Here is a 22594-nt window from a genome sequence, read left to right on the forward strand (position 1 = left end):
ATGAACAAGGCCTCCGAGGACGTCAATACGAAAGGGTCCAATCAGCGGAGCTTGACCTCTGTGAACCCCCACCCACCCCCAGCAGTAACCCTTCAAGCGCTGGAAAAAAAGCTGAATTCGTATTTATAATTGCATGTTATGAGATGCCTCCAATTACATGGGCCCTTTGAAAATGGAGACTAACCTGTCCATATTAATGAACACACACAGGTTAACACAAATATTGTACATTAAAAAAATGAAGGGCAATACTTGTGTGAACCTGTGTGTGTTTATTAATATGGACAGGAAAACCTCCACTTGCTTCTTCTTTCCGAGCGCCACTTAATTGTTGCCATGCTGGTCCATGAGCAAAAAATCCAAAACTGCAGGGTTTGGAGGCGCACGATCTAAAGTCAAGCAACTCTTTTAGGTAGCCATATTATTTATTTATTACATTTCTATACTGCCCATTAGCTGAGGCTGTCTGGGTAGTGCACAATTAAAACTGGTCCTTTAGAAGAAATAAATAAATCCCAAAGCCATAGTAGGTAGTAGCAGTACGTTGTTTAGGGCCAACGGGAACCTCACAATGTCATAACCAATTTTTTGGGTGCTCCAGAACTCAAAGAAAAGGGGGGGGTGCAGGGCAATAATGGTGTTGGCTGGATACATCCTGCAATCTGCAGTGCATCCAGAGTAACTCAGTTATGCCTGTATTACTCCTGGTACAATCCTCCATCTTAAGTCTTTTATGAAAACCTTCTATCCTTTGGATGGCTTTAAAAGGGGGTTGGCTAAATTCTTGGTGGACAAGGCTATTAGTCCTCATGGTTATGTGCTACCTCCAGTATCAGAGGCACAAAGCCTATATACACTAGCTGCTGTGGAACATGGGTGGGAGGGTACTGTTGCACCTGTTCTGCTTGGTTGACCACTGTGTGAACAGAGTGCTGGACTAGATTTTGATCCACCATGGAACTTATGTTCTTAACCCTCCTTCCTCCTCTGTTGTTTTACAAGCAACTACCATGGCAGGCATTACTTTCAAACCTGTTTCTAGCAGCTACATCTTTTGTTCATTTTCACTCTAAAGTAAGTGGGGGGCGGATCCTAATCTTAACAGTCCCCCTGGGTAGTATCCAATCGGTCTACTGTCCTACGTAGAATAGACCGATTGAAATGAAAGAGACTAACTTAAGTTCCTATGCATTTCAATGGGTCTCCTCTACGTAGGGCTAACATTGGGGTTTTGATCAGGATCGGGGACCCTTTGCCTTCTCTAGAGTAAAGTGTTTTTTAAAGCATAATAAACTTTCATGGATTAATTGAAGGCTTATGCCATAAATAAATGCGTTAAGTCTTTAAGGTGCCACAAGACTCTGCTAGGCACAGATCTTAAATAGCAACGTCTCTTTTGGCCTTAAATGGCGCTTCCTTTTTCTCCCACGCAGCCCCTCGCCTGGTGGATCGGGGCGCACGGACCCTCGCAGCTGGCGCCTGGCCGCTTGGATTGCGCGCGGGCGAGACGGGCGTCGTCTCCTCCGCCGCCCTATTTAACCCTCCGGACCGGCGCCGGCCGAGCCCTGGCGCGCTCGCTTCTTCCATGCGCACGAACCCGCCGGGCGACGGGATCCTCCCCTCTCCCCGCCCCGCCGGAGCATGTGCTTCCGGACCGGGCGGGGAGAGGCCGAGGGCTGGTTCCGCTCCTTCCAGGGCAGATGCTGCGGGCGGCGGCAGTGGCGGCAGCGCTGCTTCCGCTGCGTCCGGGGGAAAGATGAATTATATGCCGGGGACGGCCAGCCTCATCCAGGACATCGACAGTGAGTATTGCGCTGGGCGCCTTGGCCTGGCTGGGATGGGGGGCCTTGTATGCTTTCCTAATCGCCTCCCCTGCCCTGCGAGTGGCTCCTGCCCAGCAAGCGAAATGCCGCCCCTTCCACTTCGGCTCCCGAGGATGTCCGTGGCGTCTCGCCCTAGGGTCCTCGCTTCCCCCCACCCCGAGTTTCGCGGGTGGGCGCGCAGTTCGATATCCTGATCGCAAACTCCGCATGTGGCTCTTCCGGGAGCCAAAACAGAGGTTTTTACGCGCAAGAGGGAGCCTAGGGGAAGTCCCAGGCGGCGTAACAGTACACAAAACTTTTTTTTTGGAGAGAGGGGGGTGTAGAAGAACCCCTGGCAGAAGAACCCGTCAGTGTGGGGAGCCAAGAACAGTCCAATGAGAGCTGAGCATGCTTAGAAGGGAATGAAAAACGTGGGGAGAGATGGAATGGTATCCTGGAAAAGGGTATGGCTGGCTAGAACCAGTGATGTAATGGAGCTGCTGCTCATAAGGATGCAGTTTTCTTTTAAAATATTATTACTGACACTGATGCCATCTCCCCCACCCCAATCATCTCAGAATTTGCGTAGCTGCAATCCTCACAGTAGCTGGGGATGGGGAATGAATGCATCAATATATTCCCTGTCATGATGCAAAGTATTTTGGGCTGGGCTGGTCTTGAATGGGGAATGAAGAAGGCCCATTAGTTGTATGAAGGACCTGTTCCTGGCGGAGATGAAAACTGCTAGAACTTGTGTGTGGATTTGGATCAACGCAGCTGCCTACATTTTTGATCTCTTATGGGGACGGTTAGGAGGCTGTGTGAGTTTCTAATCTACAGGCAGGCAAGTGTGAGTGTTCAGCCAGTGTTCTAACTAGGCAAAGAAAGTTAACGGGGCTTAATATTCCACAAGCCCCAGAATGTGAGCCTCCCCAATTTAACCAAATCATGGCTCTTCTCCATCATATTTGAAAATCAGTAATAGTACGGCCCTCCCTATACATGGCCAGTTGAATGCAAACCCCTTTGAGCTCAATTAGGCTTACTCCATAGGTTCAACTGTGTTCCCTGGGATCTCTAGATGTTGAGAAAATCTCAGTGTGAGATTGCAGGGGGAAGAGGGGTGTGCATTGGATTGGGGCCATGGATATCATTTTCTCCTTTCCCCCCAGTGCTGTTTTCCTCATCTAAATTGTTCCCTTCACCGAAGCAGTTTGCCCCATGGGGGAAAAAAAATCTGGTACCTTGGTGACAAGCGTTTGGGAGGTGATCAAGTTCCCCACTTAAGTCTTGAACCCCCAAACTTGCTTCTGCTCAGTGCAGAATATACGGAGCTGAATTCAAGAGTTCTTCTACCACTAATAAAGCTTTTCTCCTCTTCGTCTCCAGAGAAACACTTGGTTCTTCTACGAGATGGCAGGACACTAATTGGATATTTGCGCAGCATTGATCAGTTTGGTAGGCCACCGTAAGCTTACTTGGCTTTTTGTTTTTAACTTATTTCACTGGCCTTTTTGCATGGGCTATATCTGACTACGCTCAGGAGTCCAAAGAAGGGAATATGTTTTTGGGTTGGGGGCCTGGGGTGGAGAAGCTTTGCATTCTGATTCTCTTAGCTGTAGCAGTTGCTGTTAGCGAAGAGCAGGTAAATCAAGATGTCTTTGGGTAGAATCTTGCTTCCATCATGACCATGCCAGGTGGACTTAACACAGCCTCTTACATTCAGCCTCAACCCCCTTCCCATCTTCAATAAAGGCCTGATATTTGCCTACCTTATGAGGTTGTTGTAAGCCTAATAAGGTAGCTTACCTAAAATGCTTTGAACATTTAAGTGCTATAAAGATGCTAAATTATTAGTTAGCTTTTTTTTTTAACTGCACAGTGTATTACCTATCTGCCACTAAGAAATACAGCAACACAATTCTGGAAGTAAAGCTCCAATAATGTGGCAGTTTTGTTCATCTTCTGTTCATCTTAGTGCCCCTAAACATCTAGAAAAGTCGTGGGCAACCTGCTTTTGTGTGGCCCTTGGTGACTTGGATAGGCTCTGTCTGAGCCTTTCTTGACTTCTTGGGGAGGCGAGGGGTCCCTACTCACAGGGAAGGAATATTGATTTGGGAAGCATGGATCCGGCAAGACCCATGCTTTCCAAAACCTTTCATGCCTGACGAGGAAGGAAACAGCCTTCTCTCTGCCTGAGCAAAGCTAGAAGAGGAGCCCTTCAGATCAACACATTGCAAAGCCTTCCCTGGGTGGTTTTTTTTGAGAAAGCAGAGTGGATGGAGGTGTTGCGAATTGCTGGTATGGGAGAGAACGGATGTGGGTTTGTGGGAGAAAGTGAGCGTGAGGTGTTGATGATCTTAAGGATCTCAAGAAAGGGGAACAGTCTAGGCTGGTGATCTGGAGTGAAACAGTGGCCCTGTTCAGACAACCCACTAAACCGTGGCGATTAAGCACTTTGAGCTAAATATTATGGCTTAGCATGTCGTGTGAACCATTCCTAACCATGGTGACTACATAGCCATGGTTTAAACACGCTCACTAAGCACTCCCTCCAAAAGGGTTAGTGGCTTAATCATGGCTTAGCATGTTGTCTGAACAGGCCCATTGTGGAGCTGTTGGGATTGTCTGTGCATGGGAGCTTTTATTTGGGAAACACAGGAGATGGTTCCTCACAATGAGAAGTGATTTTTTAAATTGGGAATTGGTGTAAAGGGCTGGAGGTCCACAAATGCATTCGCATGAGCTCGGAAGATGGTGGGGGAATAGTCAATGGGGAGGAATAGTCAGAAAGCAATAAGAGAGGTTGCTGCTTTCCCATCACTTCTGAAGTGGGGGAGAGGTCTGTGATACCCCCTCCCTTTTTATTGGCTCAAGAGATCACAGCCATCGGAGCTGACATTGGGAATGGCTCAGCCCTCCACTGATCTGCCTCCTCCTACTCCCTGATTTACCTGCTCCATACTGCACCTTGGCACAGAAGGAGAGCATTGCTCTCCTTCCAGCAGGGCCAGCATCAGCATATGGCAGCTACTGGGAACCCTGCATCCAAACAGGGGTAACCACTGGTACGTGTCTTGGGGGGCCTTTTATATATATTTTTCCTGTACAGGTGTTAGATGCCATTTTTAATTTCCCTGTATTGGATGTGGGCCAACCTGGTGGCAGTGGCAGGCGGCCAGGCAGTTGCCATTTTGGATTTCCCACGATGCTCCAGCAGGATGCAATGTCAGGCGTCCTGGGCCATTGTGGGAAATTTGAAAGGGTGGTTTCCTGTCCATCTGCTACTGCCGCCGCCAGGTAAACTCACAGCCGTGGAGGGTACAGGGCGTATGTCGGTGGGTCATGCCACAACGTTGAGACCCTCAGCAGCCGTCCCTTGGGTTCTGACACTCCCAACTTGGCTCGGAGCCAGGGTGGTAGGGCTCATGGAGAGAAGCAGTGGAAGTTCAGTCTCAGATCATGGGTGAAACAGTTTGCCGTCGGCTTTTAAAGCAGCACGTCCGTTTTGCGTTAAAGAAAGTGTTTTATTTGCCACTTCGATTTCCTCATTGCAATGGTGCCCTCACCCCAAGCCTGATTCCATGCTCACCCCAAATGTGTCTACTGTTTTCTTAATGGCAGACCAGCATATTTTTAGATGTATGAAAGCAAGGGGCTGTGGGTTCGTGCTCTGCCTGGGTGAAAAGGGGAAGGGCTGCAGATGGGTGGTAGAATACCTATTTGGCATGCAGAAGGTCCCAGGTTCTATCCCTGGCATCTCCAGGTGGGCAGGGGGGGAAATCTCACTAAAAGCCTGGAGAGCTGCTGCCAGTCAGTGTTGACAATACTGGGATAGTCTGACCTGATACATGGCAGCTGCCTTCTTATGCTCCTTCTAGAATGCTGTAGCCTTGGAGGTCTGCTGTACCACTAGAGGGAGCTGGGTGCTTAACAGGACATGCTTGTACCCAAGAACAAAAATACAGACGTTGTATGGCCAGGGCCAGTACATGGTGGACAAACTTCAGCCTTCTGAAATCTGCTTTGTTTGTTTCTTATTTGTGCCTGAAATCCACCAACCAGACACAGAAAAGAGAGCCTTAGGGATATGTTCCGAATGAACAAATATGAACTGGATTGAGCTCTCAAACCTTACATTTATGCACAAATCCAGTCCTGGTTACCCCAGCTTTCTTCATTTCAGGGCAGTGAGGTCATTTCGTTGCTGCAGCCGCTGTCAAACAGCTGGGCTGTCAAAACCCTTGCTGATCTACTACAAATGGCCAGTAGATCCAGATGTACTTTCTGCCCACCACTGGTCTGGGCAGGCTGCCTTGGAAGCAGGCTTATCAAAGAGGTTTTGCCACACTTCAAAGTGTCATTATAAATGACGAACACCATGCAATCACAATTGCTAGTTGCTATCAGAAACTGAGCTGTAACGTTTCATTCTCTGTTATGATGAAAGTTATATTACAAGAGCCATTGGGGGATAGTGCATCCTTCCCCAACCTGATACCTTGCAGATATGTTGTACTCCAACTCCCATCATTCACAGCCAGCGTGCCTATTGGCAGCTGTTTAAGGCGGCGGCATTTTAAGGTATTTGTTTACTGATTCTTAGATCCTTCGTTCCGTTTTTACTGGAGTAAACACATAATGCAAACTTTAAACCAGCACTGCGCTTTTTGAAAAAATTACATTTTGGGGTGAACAGAGTTTAATCTGAATTTGGCTTCGCTGTAGTAACATAATTGATGGGAAAACACACACCTAGAAATCCATAACAGCATGGCTCCTCCAAAGCTCTGTTACATGACAAACTTAGGATGCAATCTGATAGATTGCACCTTCAGTGCTTGGAAGCCTCTGCACTCGGAGGATTCCGAGATTCTTATGCCCTGCTGGACTGCAGGCTGCAAGAGTGGCAGAGGTACCCTACCCAGTGCCTATTTACCCTACCCTGTGCCTGTTTGCATTCTCTTCCCCTCCTTATTGTTTATTATGATTTTATTAGAATGTAAGCCTATGCGGCAGGGTCTTGCTATTTACTGTTTTACTCTGTACAGCACCATGTACATTGATGGTGCTATATAAATAAATAATAATAATAATGTATTTCCTAACTTTTGCTGAACGGGCTTTTTTTATCCCATCTAGCAAAGGCACTTTGTAGGGAGAGGGAAGGAGGCTGGAGGTGGTTCAGGATAACTCATATCCTGGCCTCTCTGGTCTACCCTCCCTCCTTGCCCACCAGAATGCCCTCCTTCTTCCTCCTCCTCAGAGGCCAATTTTCCAGCCCAGAAGGCAGCCAGCATGGTTCTTTCTATGCCAGCTGCAAGGGTGAGGAGGAGGGCAGATCTCCGTCTCATCCTTCCGAGATCAGAGCGTAGTCTCTGCCCTCAGAAGGGTTCTTCTGAGTGTTCCTGTTGCCCCAGAGCCAATAGCATTGCTTTCTTAGACATTTCTTACATCAGCTACAAAAACAAGCTAGGATTGAGGCCTTTATCAAAGTTTGAATTCTTGTGTTAACTGCCCGATGGCTCTGAGTGATTTCTAAGGAAAATTTATATGCTTCTACTAAATAGCTTTTCAGAATCACTTCTATAGATGCTTAAAAGGCGATGATAATATAGCATTAGCATAAGCGCAGAGGAAGTAAGAGGAACTAATATATCATAGGATGCAGAGCAACTCCGGTTTTATAGCTTTAAATTTGAAATGTGACCTTTTTTATGGCTTTTTATCACTGGTATTTAACAGTGATGTGGTGAAAGAGAATCCTATAGTACTAGTTTGGAAATGTCTGGCAGCCGTGGAAGTGGCTTCATTCATATGCTCTTGCTGGTCATGCTTTGACTGTGCACAAATATGATGAGCCAATAAGTAAAATACTGGCCGTGTTCATGTGGAATGGTAGGCTAGGATCCCGGAGAATCTTGGCTTACCATGAATGAGCTGTGTGCTGGTTCATGCAACCCATTTGCTTCTGCTTAGGTACTGCTGCTAGCACAAGCAGCCAGAGTTTGGAGGATGCTCTGAATCAGTGATGGGGAAACATTTTCCACAGCCATTGCATGCTGAGCTATTTTCATAGAGCTGCCCACCACAATCTCAAGATCTTTCTTGGTCAATCACTGTTAACTCAGACCCCATAAGTTTATTGCCCCAACATTACATCAGTTTACATTTGCTTTACATTTAACTGTGAGTGTGATTTTGATGCTCATTCTCCTAGTTTGAAGAGATCCTTTTGGAGCTCTTCACAATCCCTTTTCGTTTTAACAACCTTAAATTTTTTGGTTCCATTAGCCAACATGGCCACCTCACTGCTCACTCCTAATTCCAGATCTTTTATGAACAAGTTGAAAAGCACCAGTCCCGTTGCAGAGCCCTGTGGGACCCCACATTCCTCCATTGGGAGAATTTACCATTTATTCCTACACTCTGCTTTCTTGTTTGCTACTGGGCCATTGAGATATGAACAAAAAATGCATACTTAGGTATCGGATGACAGATTCTGACCAAAACAGCATATAGAGCATTCCTCTGAGTAATCTTAGGGCAGGGATTTTTGAGGGCATGAGCAGGAATGAAATGTGAACTCTGAGCATCTAAATGGTGCATTAAATCTCAAATGAGTGTGTTGTCTGTATGGCCTTAGCTGGGAACTAGCAGTCAACCTTCTTATCTGAATAATCTTCCACTTAGTTTACACACTGGGAGCTTCTGGCTTTCTTCAAGATAAGCTAGTTTATAGTTATGGTCTTGCTTGCCAAACAATTCAGTTTTTATACTTCTACAGCACATAAAAGCTTCACTCAGTAATTTTTAAAAGCCTGGTAAAAGGCTGAATATAGTATCAAGAAATATTCTCTGGCTAGCTAAGCTCTTGAAGCTGTCTAATAGGTCCTTGTGATTGCCTCTTTAAAAATATGTAGCTGGTTGTGTTGCTAGTTGTTGACCGGAGCGATAGGACTGAAATAAGCTCCCAGACGCAAAAAGCCATTGCCCTTGAACTAGCATAAGCTTATAACTAGGGCAGCCTTCCCACTAGGAATTATGGGAGTTGTAGTCCAACACATGTGTAAGTCACCAGGTTGGAGAAGGCGGAACAGCAGTAAGTAGTGGAATTGGCATAGTTCCTGCAGCATTTTCTTGGTGTTATATTAGCCTTCTCCAACGATGCCCTCCAGTTATGTTGGACTACAATTCCCATCATCCCATGCTGCTGAGGATGATGGGAGTTGCAGCCCAACACATCTTCAGGATGCCAGGTTGGGAAAGGCTGGGTTTTGTGGCTCAACGCCAGCGGTCTATAGAACATTTGGTGAGAGACACTTCTCTCCCAAAATGTGTTTTTTAAAATTGGGTGAGAAGACGGTAGTTCTGGATCTTCTGGTAAGTTCTATGGGTGCTTGGCAGAAGATCAGCAAGGTTTTTTTAATCCCAGTTGTTTGACAATAGCATCAACACATTGAGACTGCCCCCCCATGAAGAAACCTTGGGGATAAATAGGATGTTTATGTGTGTTGAAGGATTGTGAGTTCCACCCAGTTTTGATTGGCAAAAACAAATTCCTGGGCTCAGATTACTTTAATTCCAAGCGTATTTCTTTTCCACCAGATTCCAGTTGGTGGATTTGAACCTGCCTCTCTCCAGTAGCCTGCCACTCTAACCCAACCTGTCCTAAGAAGCAAATGTAGCTTAATAATGATTAAAAATAATACTGATGTCAGACAATAAGGGGAATATAGGCTGAGTTCACACAACACACTAACCCACCATGGCTTATTGTGTTGTTTGAGTGTAGTGCTTTTTCTTCTGTCTTAACAAGGTGTGTTTTCCGCAGGTGGGTTATCTTGTCTGAATACAGCACGTTTTCCACAGTGTGGTTTATTTTTCTTGAACAAGCCATCTTGAGAAACTATGGCTTGTTGGGTTGTGCAAGGTGGCTAACAAGCCATGCTGCATGGTTTACAAGTAACCTTGTTGAAAGCACACTGCATTCAGAGAACACGATTAAAAAAAGGGCTGCGTTCAGACAACACAGTATAACCTACGGTTCAACAACCCACACTAGGTGAGTTAGCGTGTTGTGTGAACCCAGCCATAGTTTCTCTTGCTTCTGGTGCTATTTCACACTTTTGACAGCAGCTGTTGCTCAGTGAACTTCTTAGAATGCAGTTGCACCAAACCAGAAAGCATCTTGAATGTTGCTGGTGACATATTTTTGTTCTCAGTTGACACACATTTCAGTCCTATTTCCATCTCTGTTCCCTTTCCTCTTCCTGAACTCTGCAGCAAATTTGGTGTTGCACCAGACAGTGGAGCGCATTCATGTAGGCAAGAAATACGGCGACATCCCTCGTGGCATCTTTGTGGTGAGAGGTGAAAACGTCGTACTCCTGGGGGAAATTGTAAGTAAGAAGCTCCCTTGTTCATGAATGTGCTCATTTGGGCTTAATGGGCAGAGGTATTTGTTACTGCATTCAGTTTTGATAGCGAAGAAAGGCTGGTCCTAGCCAAAGGTGAGTCTCTGGTAGGGCCCCTCCAAAACCATTCCTTCTAATACTTAACTTAGATAATCCCATGCCTATCAGTCTGCAAGCAAAAGAGGACCGCCAAAATCAGTAGTGGTTCGTACATAGCTGGGGTGCTCTCCGTAGAAGCACAGTTTTATGCATTAAAAGAAATAATTTTTTGAACCCTGAAATGGTGCAACAAGGACCAGTGAGCTTCTAGGACCTATGAAATGTTGAAGATTAAATATACCGGGTAGAAGTTCAAGCCTAGCCTTCTGGGTTCACACAGCATGCTAACCCACCATGGGTTACCGTGTTGTCTGAACACAGTGGGTTTTCTGCACAGTGGCTTGTTAACCATGCAGTTGCAGTATGGTTTATTTTTCTTAAGCAAACCACCTTGAGAACACATGGCTTGTTGATGGGTTGTTCAGGGGGTTAACAAGCCACACGGCACTGTTAATAAGTCACCCTGTGGAAAACGCACTGCGTTCAGACAACACAATAACCCACGCTGCAGAAAAAGCACTGCATAACATGATAACCCATGATTCAATAACAACCCACCCTGGGTAAGTTAGCATGTTGTGTTAACCCAGCCTCTTCCTGCTAGTTTTCTAGGTGCATAGGATTTTTTATTATTATTATTTGTGTGGAGATGCATTTCATCATATAAGCACTCACCTCCTCTCTAAAATAGCCTGGTGGTCAAATTCTCACAATCTGTCTTCTTGAACATAGAATCATAGAATAGTAGAGTTGGAAGGGGCCTATAAGGCCATCGAGTCCAACCCACTGCTCAATGCAAGAATCCACCCGAAAGCATACCCGACAGATGGTTGTCCAGCTGCTTCTTGAATGCCTCTAGTGTGGGAGAGACCACAACCTCCCTAGGTAATGGGTTCCATTGTCATACTGCTCTAACAGTCAGGAAGTTTTTCCTGATGTCCAGCTGGATAGACAGCCTGACTCTAACCTACCCCAACATTATTATTTTTAAGAATATTAATCTTTTACAAGGCTGGGAGTAAAAGCTTCAGCTTCCTAGAGGCCAGCACCAAAATGTTAAGGCCAACCTCTCTAACCCAGGAATAAGTTAACCTGGTGACCTTCAGATATTTTCAGCTACAACTCTCATAAACCCCAGTTAGGATGGCCAATTGTCAGACTATAAAAGTGGAGCGCAACAGATTGTCTCCCCTTGCTCCATTCATTCATCCATCTATCTATCCATATTCAAGAGAGTATGGGTTGAATCATGGGTTGCTGTAGAACTGTGGATTGTCATTATGTGCAAACCCTGCACTGTGGTTTAACTATGGATTATTAAACATGAACATCCCAGAGTCCACAACCCAACAACGAACCATGAGTTCTCTTCCTGGATTGTTAATGGTTAACAGCCCATAGTTAAACCACAGTGAAGGGTTCACACACAACAATCTACACTCCACCCATACTCTAGGTTGTCATCACATGTGAACCAGACCTAACCCTGTTTAAATTTGTCCTTCTCTTTCTACACATGTTTAACCTGACCTTTGCTCAACCCAACCTTTGTGGTGGTGTACTACCAGGATGGTTGTATTTAGGGATGGATGAACCAGTCTTATTTCTGGTCCAAGTCAGTTTATCATGTGCTCCTACATCTGTTCTATCCTGTTTTTGCATTAGTGTGTGTGTGTGTTTAAATATGTATTTTTGAGCATATTTCTCCCCAAATATGCATTCTAAATGTATTATTTCAATATATTCATTTATCTAAATTATCTAAATACATGCATTTTAAACCACATTTTAATCAAAATACACATTTTAAATGTATTCTGAATTATTTTTTTGAGCTGAGTACTGCGCATCAAAGTCCATGGAAGTGCAAAATCTCACGGATAAATGTATTCCAGTCTCTCAGAGTGGTGGAGCAGGGCAGTTTGCGTTGGATTTCACAGGGACCAGATTCCTGAACCATCCCTGGTTCTGGGTTAACCCTCTTCCTCTTCTCCGCCTGGAAATGACCATGTTGATTGACACCCCCTCCTTTTATTGTAGGACCTGGAAAAAGAAAGCGACACTCCTTTGCAGCAAGTGTCTATTGAGGAGATCCTGGAAGTGCAACGGGTCGAGCAGCAAGCCAAGCAGGAGTCGGAGAAGCTAAAAGTGCAAGCGCTGAAGGAGCGGGGCCTCGCCATCCCACGGGCCGATACTCTCGACGAATACTAGGCGTTCAGCCCCGATGTTTGCGAGCTGCCTCCAAGCACTGGTCAAATTGAAGAGGTCATGTGTTTAGGGCCTCTTGTGATGGACAGCTTCTTTATTTGGGGGTGATGCTCCCCCCCCCGACACACACACACACTAAGTGCAGAGCACAATTTAATCATGATGTATTGTTTCCTCTTCACAAAATCATTGTTCCTGAAAACAAGAAACTGCCAGCCTTCTCACGTCGTCCAGCGTGATGGAGCAGCTGTTAAGTGTGCTGGCTTGGGACAAAATTTCTTTCGTGTTTTTTCTTCTTCTTTCTGTTACGTGGCTTTGGGAATAGGAAGCTGTGGCAATAACCTTCCTGCCCCAATATGTAAATAAAAGCTGACTCCGAACATGGGTGTTGCTGAACCTGGAGCCCCTCTTGAGAGTTTGTGCCTGTCTCTTCGATCATCGAGTGCTTTTCTCTCAAGTGGCAAAGAAAATGGAGTAAAGAATCTTGGTCTCTTAAGAACGGGTCTGGGGACGAGCAGACAGCAGTGCCTCTGAATCGAATGGGGAAGGGATATCAGGGGCAGCCTAGAAGGGCCAGTCTTTTGAGTCAGGGTGCAGACTCCGCCCTGTTTGCCTTCAGCCCTGCCCAGTGGGTTGGGCCAAAATACCACCATATTTTAGCTTAAAGCTCTTCCTGCTCGTTCTTTTTAGAGAGCAGTGGTTTTCTCCTGGCTATTCTCCTGTGTCCCCCATTCTTGTTCAGTCCTTTTCTGATCACACATTTGCCAAGGCGAGAGCGGCCTACAGATCCTTGGGGTTCTTTTTGACTTCCTGGATCATGTGCCAGTGATTAGTAGAGTGATTATGGTCTTGAATCTTCTCCATTTGTAGACTGTGTGACAGTGAAGTGGTGGAGCCCTAAATCCTTAGAAATGGTTTTGTAACCCTTTCTAAACTGATGAGCAGCAATAAATGTTTTTCAGAGGTCCTCAGAAATGTCCTTTTGATCGTGGCATGATGTGTTTCCGCACCACTGAATGGTGAAGACCAAACTCACAAAGTTTCTGATCCTTTTATAGGGTGGGTCCTTCCAAACTTACCCCTGAAGATCTAATTACTTAAACACCAGGTTCTAATTATTCCCTTTAATTGAGCTGATGCAACCAGGGGTTCACTTCTGCACACACAAAATTGTCTAATTTATACATTTTATTTTACAAAGCACAGAATTGGTTAATATGAACCCTATTGGATAATTAGAGGAGGACTGGTTTTGATTCACGAATGCTATCATGTTAAAACTATGATATTTCCGAAATTATTATTAGGGTTCACAAACTTTCTCACCACTGTATTATCCATCCTTGGGAGTGCTATTTGGGCTTCCTGCATCAGGTGTCAAAATGCATTGGGTCATCACCAAAGCTGCTGTGAAGACAAAAGTTGCTATGACACTTACGGCATCTTAAAGGCTGCTTACACCAGGAGCTGGTTCAAATTGCAACGAAGTGGAAACTCAGCCTGTCCAAGCTAAATCAAAGGAGTTGGAATACATGTGACAAGTGGAGCAGGTGGCTGGATGAGGATATTTTGTGGGTGATCCAGACCTGAGTTGGACTAGAGCAGGGATGCAGAAGTCCAGAACATGGGCTAATTTGGCCAGAACTGTTGGCCTGTGGGGCTTCTAGCAAGGCTGTCCCCAAAGCCCACTCCCACAGAAGGAAGTGGGGCTGGAGAGCGTCTGAGCTGGCTTGGTTTTCTTCCTTCCCCAGGCAGGAAGTGCAAGGTGTGATCAAACCAGGCTCCTGCAGAAAGAGGCAGCAGTGATCTGATTCCCTCTGCATGGAGTTTAAATTCTCTGCAGAGAAACAATCTCTCTTACTTCCCTTTGCATGGAGAAATCCTCCTATGATTTTCTTTAGGGGTGGGTGGGCTTTGGGAAGGAGGGTCTGCTTCCTGGTGGTGTTTATACCCCAAGGAGTGAGCCAGATAAGAATCCAGCGCCCTGGGAGCTAAACGGTTTCCCATCCCTTGACAAGAGATATAAGCTGTCTAACTGCTGTCAAATTACGTTCCAGGGCAGCAGGGAGAGGAAAAATCCAAAACCCACAGTTAAGCAATACTTTCATTAGGACTGACCAAAAATGCCACAGAAGATTGTGCAAGCTTTTGAGCTCTCCAGGACTCTTCATCGGACCAGATGGTATTAGACACAGAGGATGAAGCAAGTAACAGAAAAGTTCAAAAATGAGGCCAGAAGTTGTGTCCTGAGGTCTGCAGTATCCCAAAGGGAGAGCAAATGGTAATTGCAGGCTGAATGAGTCACTTGTAGGTATTGCAGGTATCAGATAATTCCTAACATTCTGGCAGAAAGAAGCAATGCCTGACACACACACACCCTCTCTTGCCCTTGCTGAGACACAGGTCCTTGAGTGGACAGAGAGCAGAAATAGAGACCATTTTTATATTAGCAAAGCTAGAGACTTAATTTTCAGTAGTGCACTGACTAGGTAAAATATTCAGCTGAAGCCAAGTGGCATAGTATCACCTAGGGGCTCTGCTAATATAAAGACTGGGCCTGTTCAGACAACACACTAAGCCATGGTTAGGCCACTAACCCTTTTACAGCAAATGGCTAGTGAAAGTGTTTAAACCATGCTTATGTAGCCACTAAGCAACAATGGCACCATTCAGAAGACACCTTAAACTATGGCTTTAACCACGATGGTTAAGCTAGAAAGATGGGCTGCGTTCAGAAGACACCTTAAACCACGGCTTTAACCATGGTGAACAAAGCAAAAAGCCTTATTCGTTGCGGTTAAAGCCGTGGTTTAAGGTGCCTTCTGAACGGGCCCAATGTTTGGCTCAGAATGCTTAACCACCCTGACTTAGCATGTCATATGAACAGGGTCACTGCCATGTTTCTCTTGATTTCTGCTCTCTGCCCCCTCAGGTTCCAGTATGTCTCAGCCAGGTCTAAAGGAAGATTGTCTGTATTCACCCTCACGCCAAGTGTTCTTTCTACTGCTATTCTTTCTGAATACCTGAACCTAGGTAAGATCCTGCAGTACAAAGATGGCTATGTACTACCCCAGTATCTGAGGCAGTAAGCCTGTGTGCACCAGTTGCTGGGGCACATGGGTGGGAGGGTGCTGTTGCACCATGTCCTGCCTTGTTGGTCCCTGGTCGACAGCTGGTTGGCCACCATGAGAACAGAGTGCTGGACTAGATGGACCCTCGGTCTGATCCAGCCGGGCTCTTCTTATGTAACAATAAACAATTCTCAAATCCCCTTGCTTTCACTGCTTAAAATTCTAGCCATGAAGCCAGTGGGAGGATTCAAGTACTTCAGTCCAACATTTTTAAGTTTATTAATTTCGGCTGGTTTATGTGTCCGCCCACGGTAAGTAAATTTTGCTAATGTGAGGCTTTAGTCAACCTCCCACTACCTGGTGCCCTCCGTATGTATTGGATTACAACTCATGCTGGTTGTGGATGATGGGAGTTGTAGTCCAACAACACATCTAACAGTCCAACACATCCAGAGGACACCAGGTTCAGGAAGGCTGTGTTAAGCTGTTCAGACCAGCAAGAGGAGTCTTGTGATTTCTTATGGCCAAGCGAGGGAGGGGGGTTTAAAACCCTGTCTGGGATTTTGGGGCGGGGGTCCCCAACCAGGTAACTTCAGTAAGCTCACAGCCTGACTGACAGATCCCTCAGACAGTCTCTAGTTTTCTGTATTACAGGGAACACGGCTGTCTTCCCTGTACTTAAGGATGGTCAGTAAAAAGAGCATTCCACCATGTTAAAAGGAGTTACTGGGGGGTGGGTCTACCTAGCATTCTAAAATGAAAAATATTTCACCAATCTTTCTGAAACGGAGACCTGCCAGAAAGAAATGCTGGTTTTACATACCCTGCACATTTCAAGAAGATTGGTGAAGTATTCAGGGCAGGGTGGTTTAGTTCAAACTACAAAAGGGGAGAAAGCCTCTCTGTTTCAAATGGACTCACATATTTCCGGGTTGGGGACCTTTTTTTGCGCACAAAAAGCTCTGAATTGGGACTTTTACCATGCAATCCAATAGTAGGATTGTGTTCCCCTGTCCTTCTCGTTGGTGGAATGGCCTTTCTTTTTAAAAAAATCATTTCCGTTTATTTTTAATTATTATTTTTTGTGTCCAATGTTAGTCTATGGGAAGCTGTTAAGCTAACGCATGCGCATAAGCTTCCCAGGAGGGTAGCCCGGACCCGCCGCTGCCGGAGAAGGTAAGTGAAGTGGGGAGGGGGTTGCCTGGGCCCACCGGGGGGGGGGGGCGGCAGTATGGGGGGGCACTTACCTGCTCCTGCGGCGGCAGGCCCAGGTTAAAATGGAGCCCCCGGCTCTACCAGGATGGAGCCAGGGACTCAATTTAAACCTGGGCCTGCTACCGTCGGAAAAGGCAAGTGAAGTGGGGAGGGGGTTGCCTGGGCCCGCCGCGACAGGGGCCTACCTTCTATGGCAGCAGCGGACCTGGTAGCCCAGGCCCGCTACTGCCGCAGAAGGTAAGTGAAGTGGGGGGGTTGCCTGGGCCCGCCGGGGGGGCCCACAGGAGAAAGTGACTGAAGTGGCTCTGGCGGGACAGGGGGTTGGTCTACCTTCTCTGGAGGCAGGGGGCTTAGTAGCCCGGGCCCGCCGGAGAAGGTGACTGAAGTGGCTCTTGCGGGATGGGGGGTTGGTCTAGGCAACCCCCACCCCACTTCAGTTACCTTCTCTGGCGAGCCTGGGCTACCAAGCCTGCTGCCTCCGGAGAATGTAGACCAACCCCCCATCCACCTGAGCCACTTCAGTCACCTTCTCCAGCGGGCCCGGGCTACCAGGCCCACTGACGCCAGAGAAGGTAGACCAACCCCCTGTCCTGCAAGAGCCACTTCAGTTACCTTCTCCGGCGGGCCCGGGCAACCCCCACATCCCACCGAGCTTGAATCTGTCAGCGCTGGTCCTGGGTTTAAATTGAGCCCCCGGATCCACCAGGAAGGAAGGCCGCAGGTGCAGCCCTGCTTCTGGTTGGGCCAGGGCGCTCAGTTCAAGCCTGGGCACAGCGCCGACGGAGCAGGTAAGTGAAGTGGGCAGGGGGTGGGCTTGACTGGATCTGCTGCCGCCGTACTCTGTACAGTGGCAGCGGAGCCAGGTAAGGGGACAGGCCGGGGTGGGTGGTTCTTACCTGCTCCATGTCAGCCGGGTGCAGCCTTGAATCAAGTTCCCTGGTCAAACCGGAAGGAAGGCCGCACCTGCGGCCTTGCTTCCTGGTTGACCAGGGAGCTCAGTTCAAGCCCAGGCCCGACAGCAACGGAGCAGGTAAGTGGTGTGGGAGGGGGCGTTAAGTGGTGGTGGGGGCTTTTAAATCTCAGACGTGCCTATTACATATGACTTGGAAGTCACATGTAATAGCCACATCAGAGATTTAAATGCATTTTAAAATACTGCTTCCGAAAACTGCATTTGCCTTGTATGCTGCAACCTTACACTGTTAGCTCACATTGAGAAATCCATCCAAAAGGTTAGCTTCTTTCCACCTGCCTATTCCAAAGTACATCCAAGTCATATGGGATATGTGCTTTGGGATAGCCAGGTGGAAAGAAGCTAACCTTTTGGGGAAGGGCTGCTCTAAACAAAAAAAGAAGTACCGTATTTCTTCGATTGTAAGACACTATCGATTGTAAGATGCACACTAATTTCAGTACCACCAACTGGAAAAAAAAACCCTAAGACACACCCGCGATTCTAAGATGCACCCCATTTTTAAAGATGTTTATATGGGGAAAAAAGTGTGTCTTAGAATCGAAGAAATAGGGTAGGTGGCTCTAAGTTGTTCGTCATCTGTTTTCCACAACCCCACAGTCACCTCTGCATTTTCTATTCTCCATCCTGTCCTCATGGTTTAACTGCTTTGGGAGAATGAGAATTTCACTGGTACTTTCTGCCTCTAGGGAGGATGTGGTGTTAAGGCTGGTGAGCCTTAACTCCCAATTTCCCTGCTTTTTGGTGCTTGGTGGAAAAGTGTACATCCTTAACGTTGTTTTATAAACCGTAGGTTTTTTGTTTATTGAATTGTTATGTGTTTGGGGATCAGTCTTTACCTCCAGGGAACCCTTATAACACAGTGTCTCTGAGTAAAAGAGATTTAGGATTCCCCTCCTAAATACACACTGTGATTCCTAAATGGGCAACCTTTTGTCCCATAAGGCCTGAGGGGTTAGGAAGAAATGAATCTGGGGAAGGCTGAATCTGATACAAAAGGAGAGTGGCTTTTGTTTTGCAAAGAGGTCTGCTGGGCAGCTGAGGAGGAAGGAGGGTTTGCCTTGACACTGAACAGAGTGTAAATAAAACTTCATAAAAGAAACACCACAAGCCTCCAACCTCGTCCTAAGAAACTGAAGCCATGAGTGAGCTCTGAAGTCCCTGCTACTTCACACCTCTCAGGACTGGAGCATAACACTGGTGTTTGAAGTGGAATTGATGCAAAACTGAAGTACTTTGGCCACATAATGAGAAGACAAGACACCCTGGAGAAGATGCTGATGCTAGGGAAAGTGGAAGGCAAAAGGAAGAGGGGCCGACCAAGGGCAAGATGGATGGATGATATTCTGGAGGTGACAGACTTGACCTTGGGGGAGCTAGGGGTGGCAACGCCGACAGAAAGCTCTGGCATGGGCTGGTCCATGAAGTCACGAAGAGTCGGAAGCGACCGAACGAATAAACAACAACAAAAGAAGAGGATCTGGGAGCCAAGATGTACCCGTGCAATCAGAATGGAGAGCAGAGACAGAGGCCTTGAAGCAGCAGAATCAGCAGCACATAGAGGCCTCGGGGCAGCTTGGTGAGAACCTCAGGGCCAATTTGGAAACCCAGCTGAATCAAAGTCTGGAGGCTTCACACCAGGATCTCAGAGCCTTGTTGGACCATCAACTACAGGGATTTAAGGCTGACCTAGAAGCTCAGTTACAGGACTCCCAATCTGGATTGGCAAGGAAAATTGAGGTAGACAGGAAATAAAATAACTTGGACTCTAAGATCTTTGAATCAGTAGCTGACAATCAAAAGACTTCTGTCAGTTTGGAGCTGGCCAACGGGCAGGAAAATTAGAAGTTCCACAAAGAGTTGCAGGAACTGGAAAGAAGGCTGCAACAAGTATGGCAGCCCACCATGGGAGCGAGTGGCTTAGCAGACTGGGAGCCAGCAACCTCAAGTAAGAACCTCCCTGTTGTGGACTCTCTACTCTGTATGCTCCCCTTAAAGGACTGGAGAGAAGGGAGCAGGCCCCTTCAGCAGGAGTAGTTCAGGGATCCACTCTTTATGATGGCAAAACATCCTGGGAAGCCCATCTTTCCCAGTTTGAAATAATTTCCCATATAAATGAGGGTGACCAGATAAAAAAGAGGACAGGGCTCCTGCAGCTTTAATTGTTGTGACGAAGAGGGAATTTCATCAAGTGCTTTATGCATACAAATGCCACCTGCTGAAATTCCATTTTCAATACAACTGTTAAAGATACAGGAGCCCTGTCCTTCTTTCCATATGGTCGCCCTAGCCAGCAGTTTTTAGTACCTTTGGGATTACCCCCCCCCCCTTAAATTTAAATAATGTAAGGGAAGGACATGCAACAGCATCCTCCCATCCATGTACCCCAGCAACTGGCTTACTGCCTCTGATCCTAGAGGTAGCACATAGCCATCAGGACTAGTAGCTATTGATAGCCTTCTCCTCCAGGAATTTCTCCAATTTCATGTCTGTTTCCTTTGGCTTCTGAGTTCTCTTCTATGTTGCTATGCTTGTCTTTTCGTCTGCTATTTTGGGGCCCTGCTCTCTCTCGTATCTGGTCAAGAGGGCAGAGGCTCCTGCAGCTTTAACTGTTGTGATGAAGAGGGGATTTCATCAGGTGTTGCATGCTTATAAATGGCACCTGCTGAATTTCCCTTTTCAATACAACTGTTAAAGAGCCCTGTCCTCTTTTCCATATGGTCACCTGACATTCCAGCAGAAGGAGCAGTTCTTTCCTGCGAGCAGAAAAATTAGAAAAGGGGTTTTGTTTTTTCTGCTTCTCCCTGAAACAACCCTGATCTGGGTGAGTAAAGAGGCGAGGACGAATTGTGGGTTGGCTGGGCAACTGGACTGGTGGTAATTCCAATATTCTTGCAACAACAAAAACGGGGGAAGAGGAATTCTGATTCCTCCCCCCCCCCCCCCGGCACTGTTTTAAAGAAACAAACATTTTTTTTATCCCATCTCCACTTTATATTTAGCCATGTGGGAGAAATGGGGGGGCACTACCTAATTGGGGGGGGGGAGGGAAGAGAAGTAGGTTTTCATACACAAAAGGAATATTTATTTGTATTGTCTCAATGAATGGGTATAGAACATGTTTTCTATCCTCCTGCATGGCTGTTCTACGTGGACTTAAGTCAATTTGGAGATGGATCTTAACATTACAGCTAATGAGTTCATCCAGGCAGCACCAATCAGAAGAAATACATTTAGTGTGGAAGAATCCTAGCAGTGCATATCCTGAATGTATTTCTTCTCCTTGGTGCTTTGTTGAGTTATCTACCCTTCAGTGCTCCCTCTGGTTAGCTATAATAAATGTGTTTTAATTCATAAAAAGAGTTTGTTGGCTTTGATCTTGGGCTTCAACCCTCGATGGTATATTTTATAGGACTATGGATGGTGGGATAGTGATGATATTATAATCATAATATTCCAAATGTAATGTTTTTGTTGAGTGCTGGTTATTTTAATATGTGGTTTTAAACACTCCAAGATCTATTGATGAAGGATGGTTTCCAGAAATATAAATAGAAATATATACAGAAATGTAAACAAATAAGCCCAGCCCCCTTTCATTAGCCCCATGCTCCCCCACAAAAAAGTCCGCATTGTGGCTTCTTTCTTGGGTCCTGTGCCCCCATTTACTGAACACAGATTAATCACCCTTTACTAACCTTTACCCACTGCTTTACTTTTGCAGGTTAGTAAAAAAAAAGATTCTTCCTCCCTGGGCCTTCTCAGTTTATTGCATAAGGGTGGATTGTGGGTTCTGTTTAATGTTCTAGTAGCATTGTTCTTACAGGGGGGTTTGGTGTTTGAGTTGGGGAGGAGAGAGAGAGAGATGGGGTTATATGTGGCATAGGTTTGTAATGTAGAGTACTGGGGTGGGGGGCGTCATGATTTGGAGGATCCAAAGGTGTTCTGGTTGGTGTGTGTATCACTACTCATCAAGGTAGTGATGAGGACTGTGTAGCCTTGCAGATGTTGTTGGACTTCAACCCCCATCATCCTTCATCATTGGCTATGCTGGCTAGGGCTGATGGGAGTTGTAGTCCAACATTTGAAGGGTGGCACACTCCCCCACCCAATATAGGGCAACCTTCCTCAATCTGCTGCCTTCCATGTGTTTTGGACTTCAACCCCCATCAGCCACAGCCAGAAACAGCCAATGGTCAGGAATGGTGGGAGTTGTAATCCAAAACAGCTGTTGGGTACCAGGCTAGGAAAGTCAGATATAAGGTTACACTTTGGTGGAGCTGGAGTCTGCCAGGAGTGGCACTGGGAGAGTTCTGCTCAGTCCCAAAGTTTTATTGCACGGGGAAGGAACACGTTGCTCTTCAGAACTTGTTAGACTTCAACACCCATCAGCCCCAGGCAGCATAGCTGCAGTGGGTGATGGGGATTACAGCCCAGGAACATCCGGAGGGCCACGCCTTCACCATGGCTGCTTTATTACCTGGTCTTGAGCCAATCGCTCTTAGCCTCTAAGGCCTCCCTCGCGGGGTTGTTGTAAGGAAAAAAGGAGGACGGGAGAGGCCATGTAGCACAGACGGGGACACGGAGGCGCTTTTAACCACTTCCCCTTCGCAGAATGTCCTGAGCTGGGGCCACACGCGCTTGCAATGAGCCCCTGCGGGGCTAGATTGGGCTGAAAAGCCCCTCCCCACTCCCGCTTTCTTTGACCGGCCTTCTGTGTGGCTGCTCCAGCGTGCAACCTAGCGCCAGTTTTCCTACCAAACTACATTTCCCAGGATGCGCTTGAGTCCCCTTCGTTTCCAAACCACC

The 22594-nt window shown here is 46.6% G+C and overlaps 1 protein-coding gene across 1 annotated transcript; it reads left to right on the top strand.

Moving 5' to 3' along the window:
- Nucleotides 1-1653: 1653 nt before the first annotated feature.
- LSM1 (LSM1 homolog, mRNA degradation associated) lies at nucleotides 1654-12922 on the top strand. The gene is made up of 4 exons (XM_063138902.1): nucleotides 1654-1802; nucleotides 3192-3260; nucleotides 10089-10204; nucleotides 12359-12922. Exons 1-4 carry the CDS (start codon nucleotides 1757-1759, stop codon nucleotides 12527-12529), a joined length of 402 nt encoding a protein of 133 aa, XP_062994972.1. The 5' UTR covers nucleotides 1654-1756; the 3' UTR covers nucleotides 12530-12922.
- The last annotated feature ends 9672 nt before the right edge of the window (nucleotides 12923-22594 follow it).

Source organism: Elgaria multicarinata, chromosome 12 (assembly GCF_023053635.1).
Source record: "Elgaria multicarinata webbii isolate HBS135686 ecotype San Diego chromosome 12, rElgMul1.1.pri, whole genome shotgun sequence".
Lineage (NCBI taxonomy): Eukaryota > Metazoa > Chordata > Lepidosauria > Squamata > Anguidae > Elgaria > Elgaria multicarinata.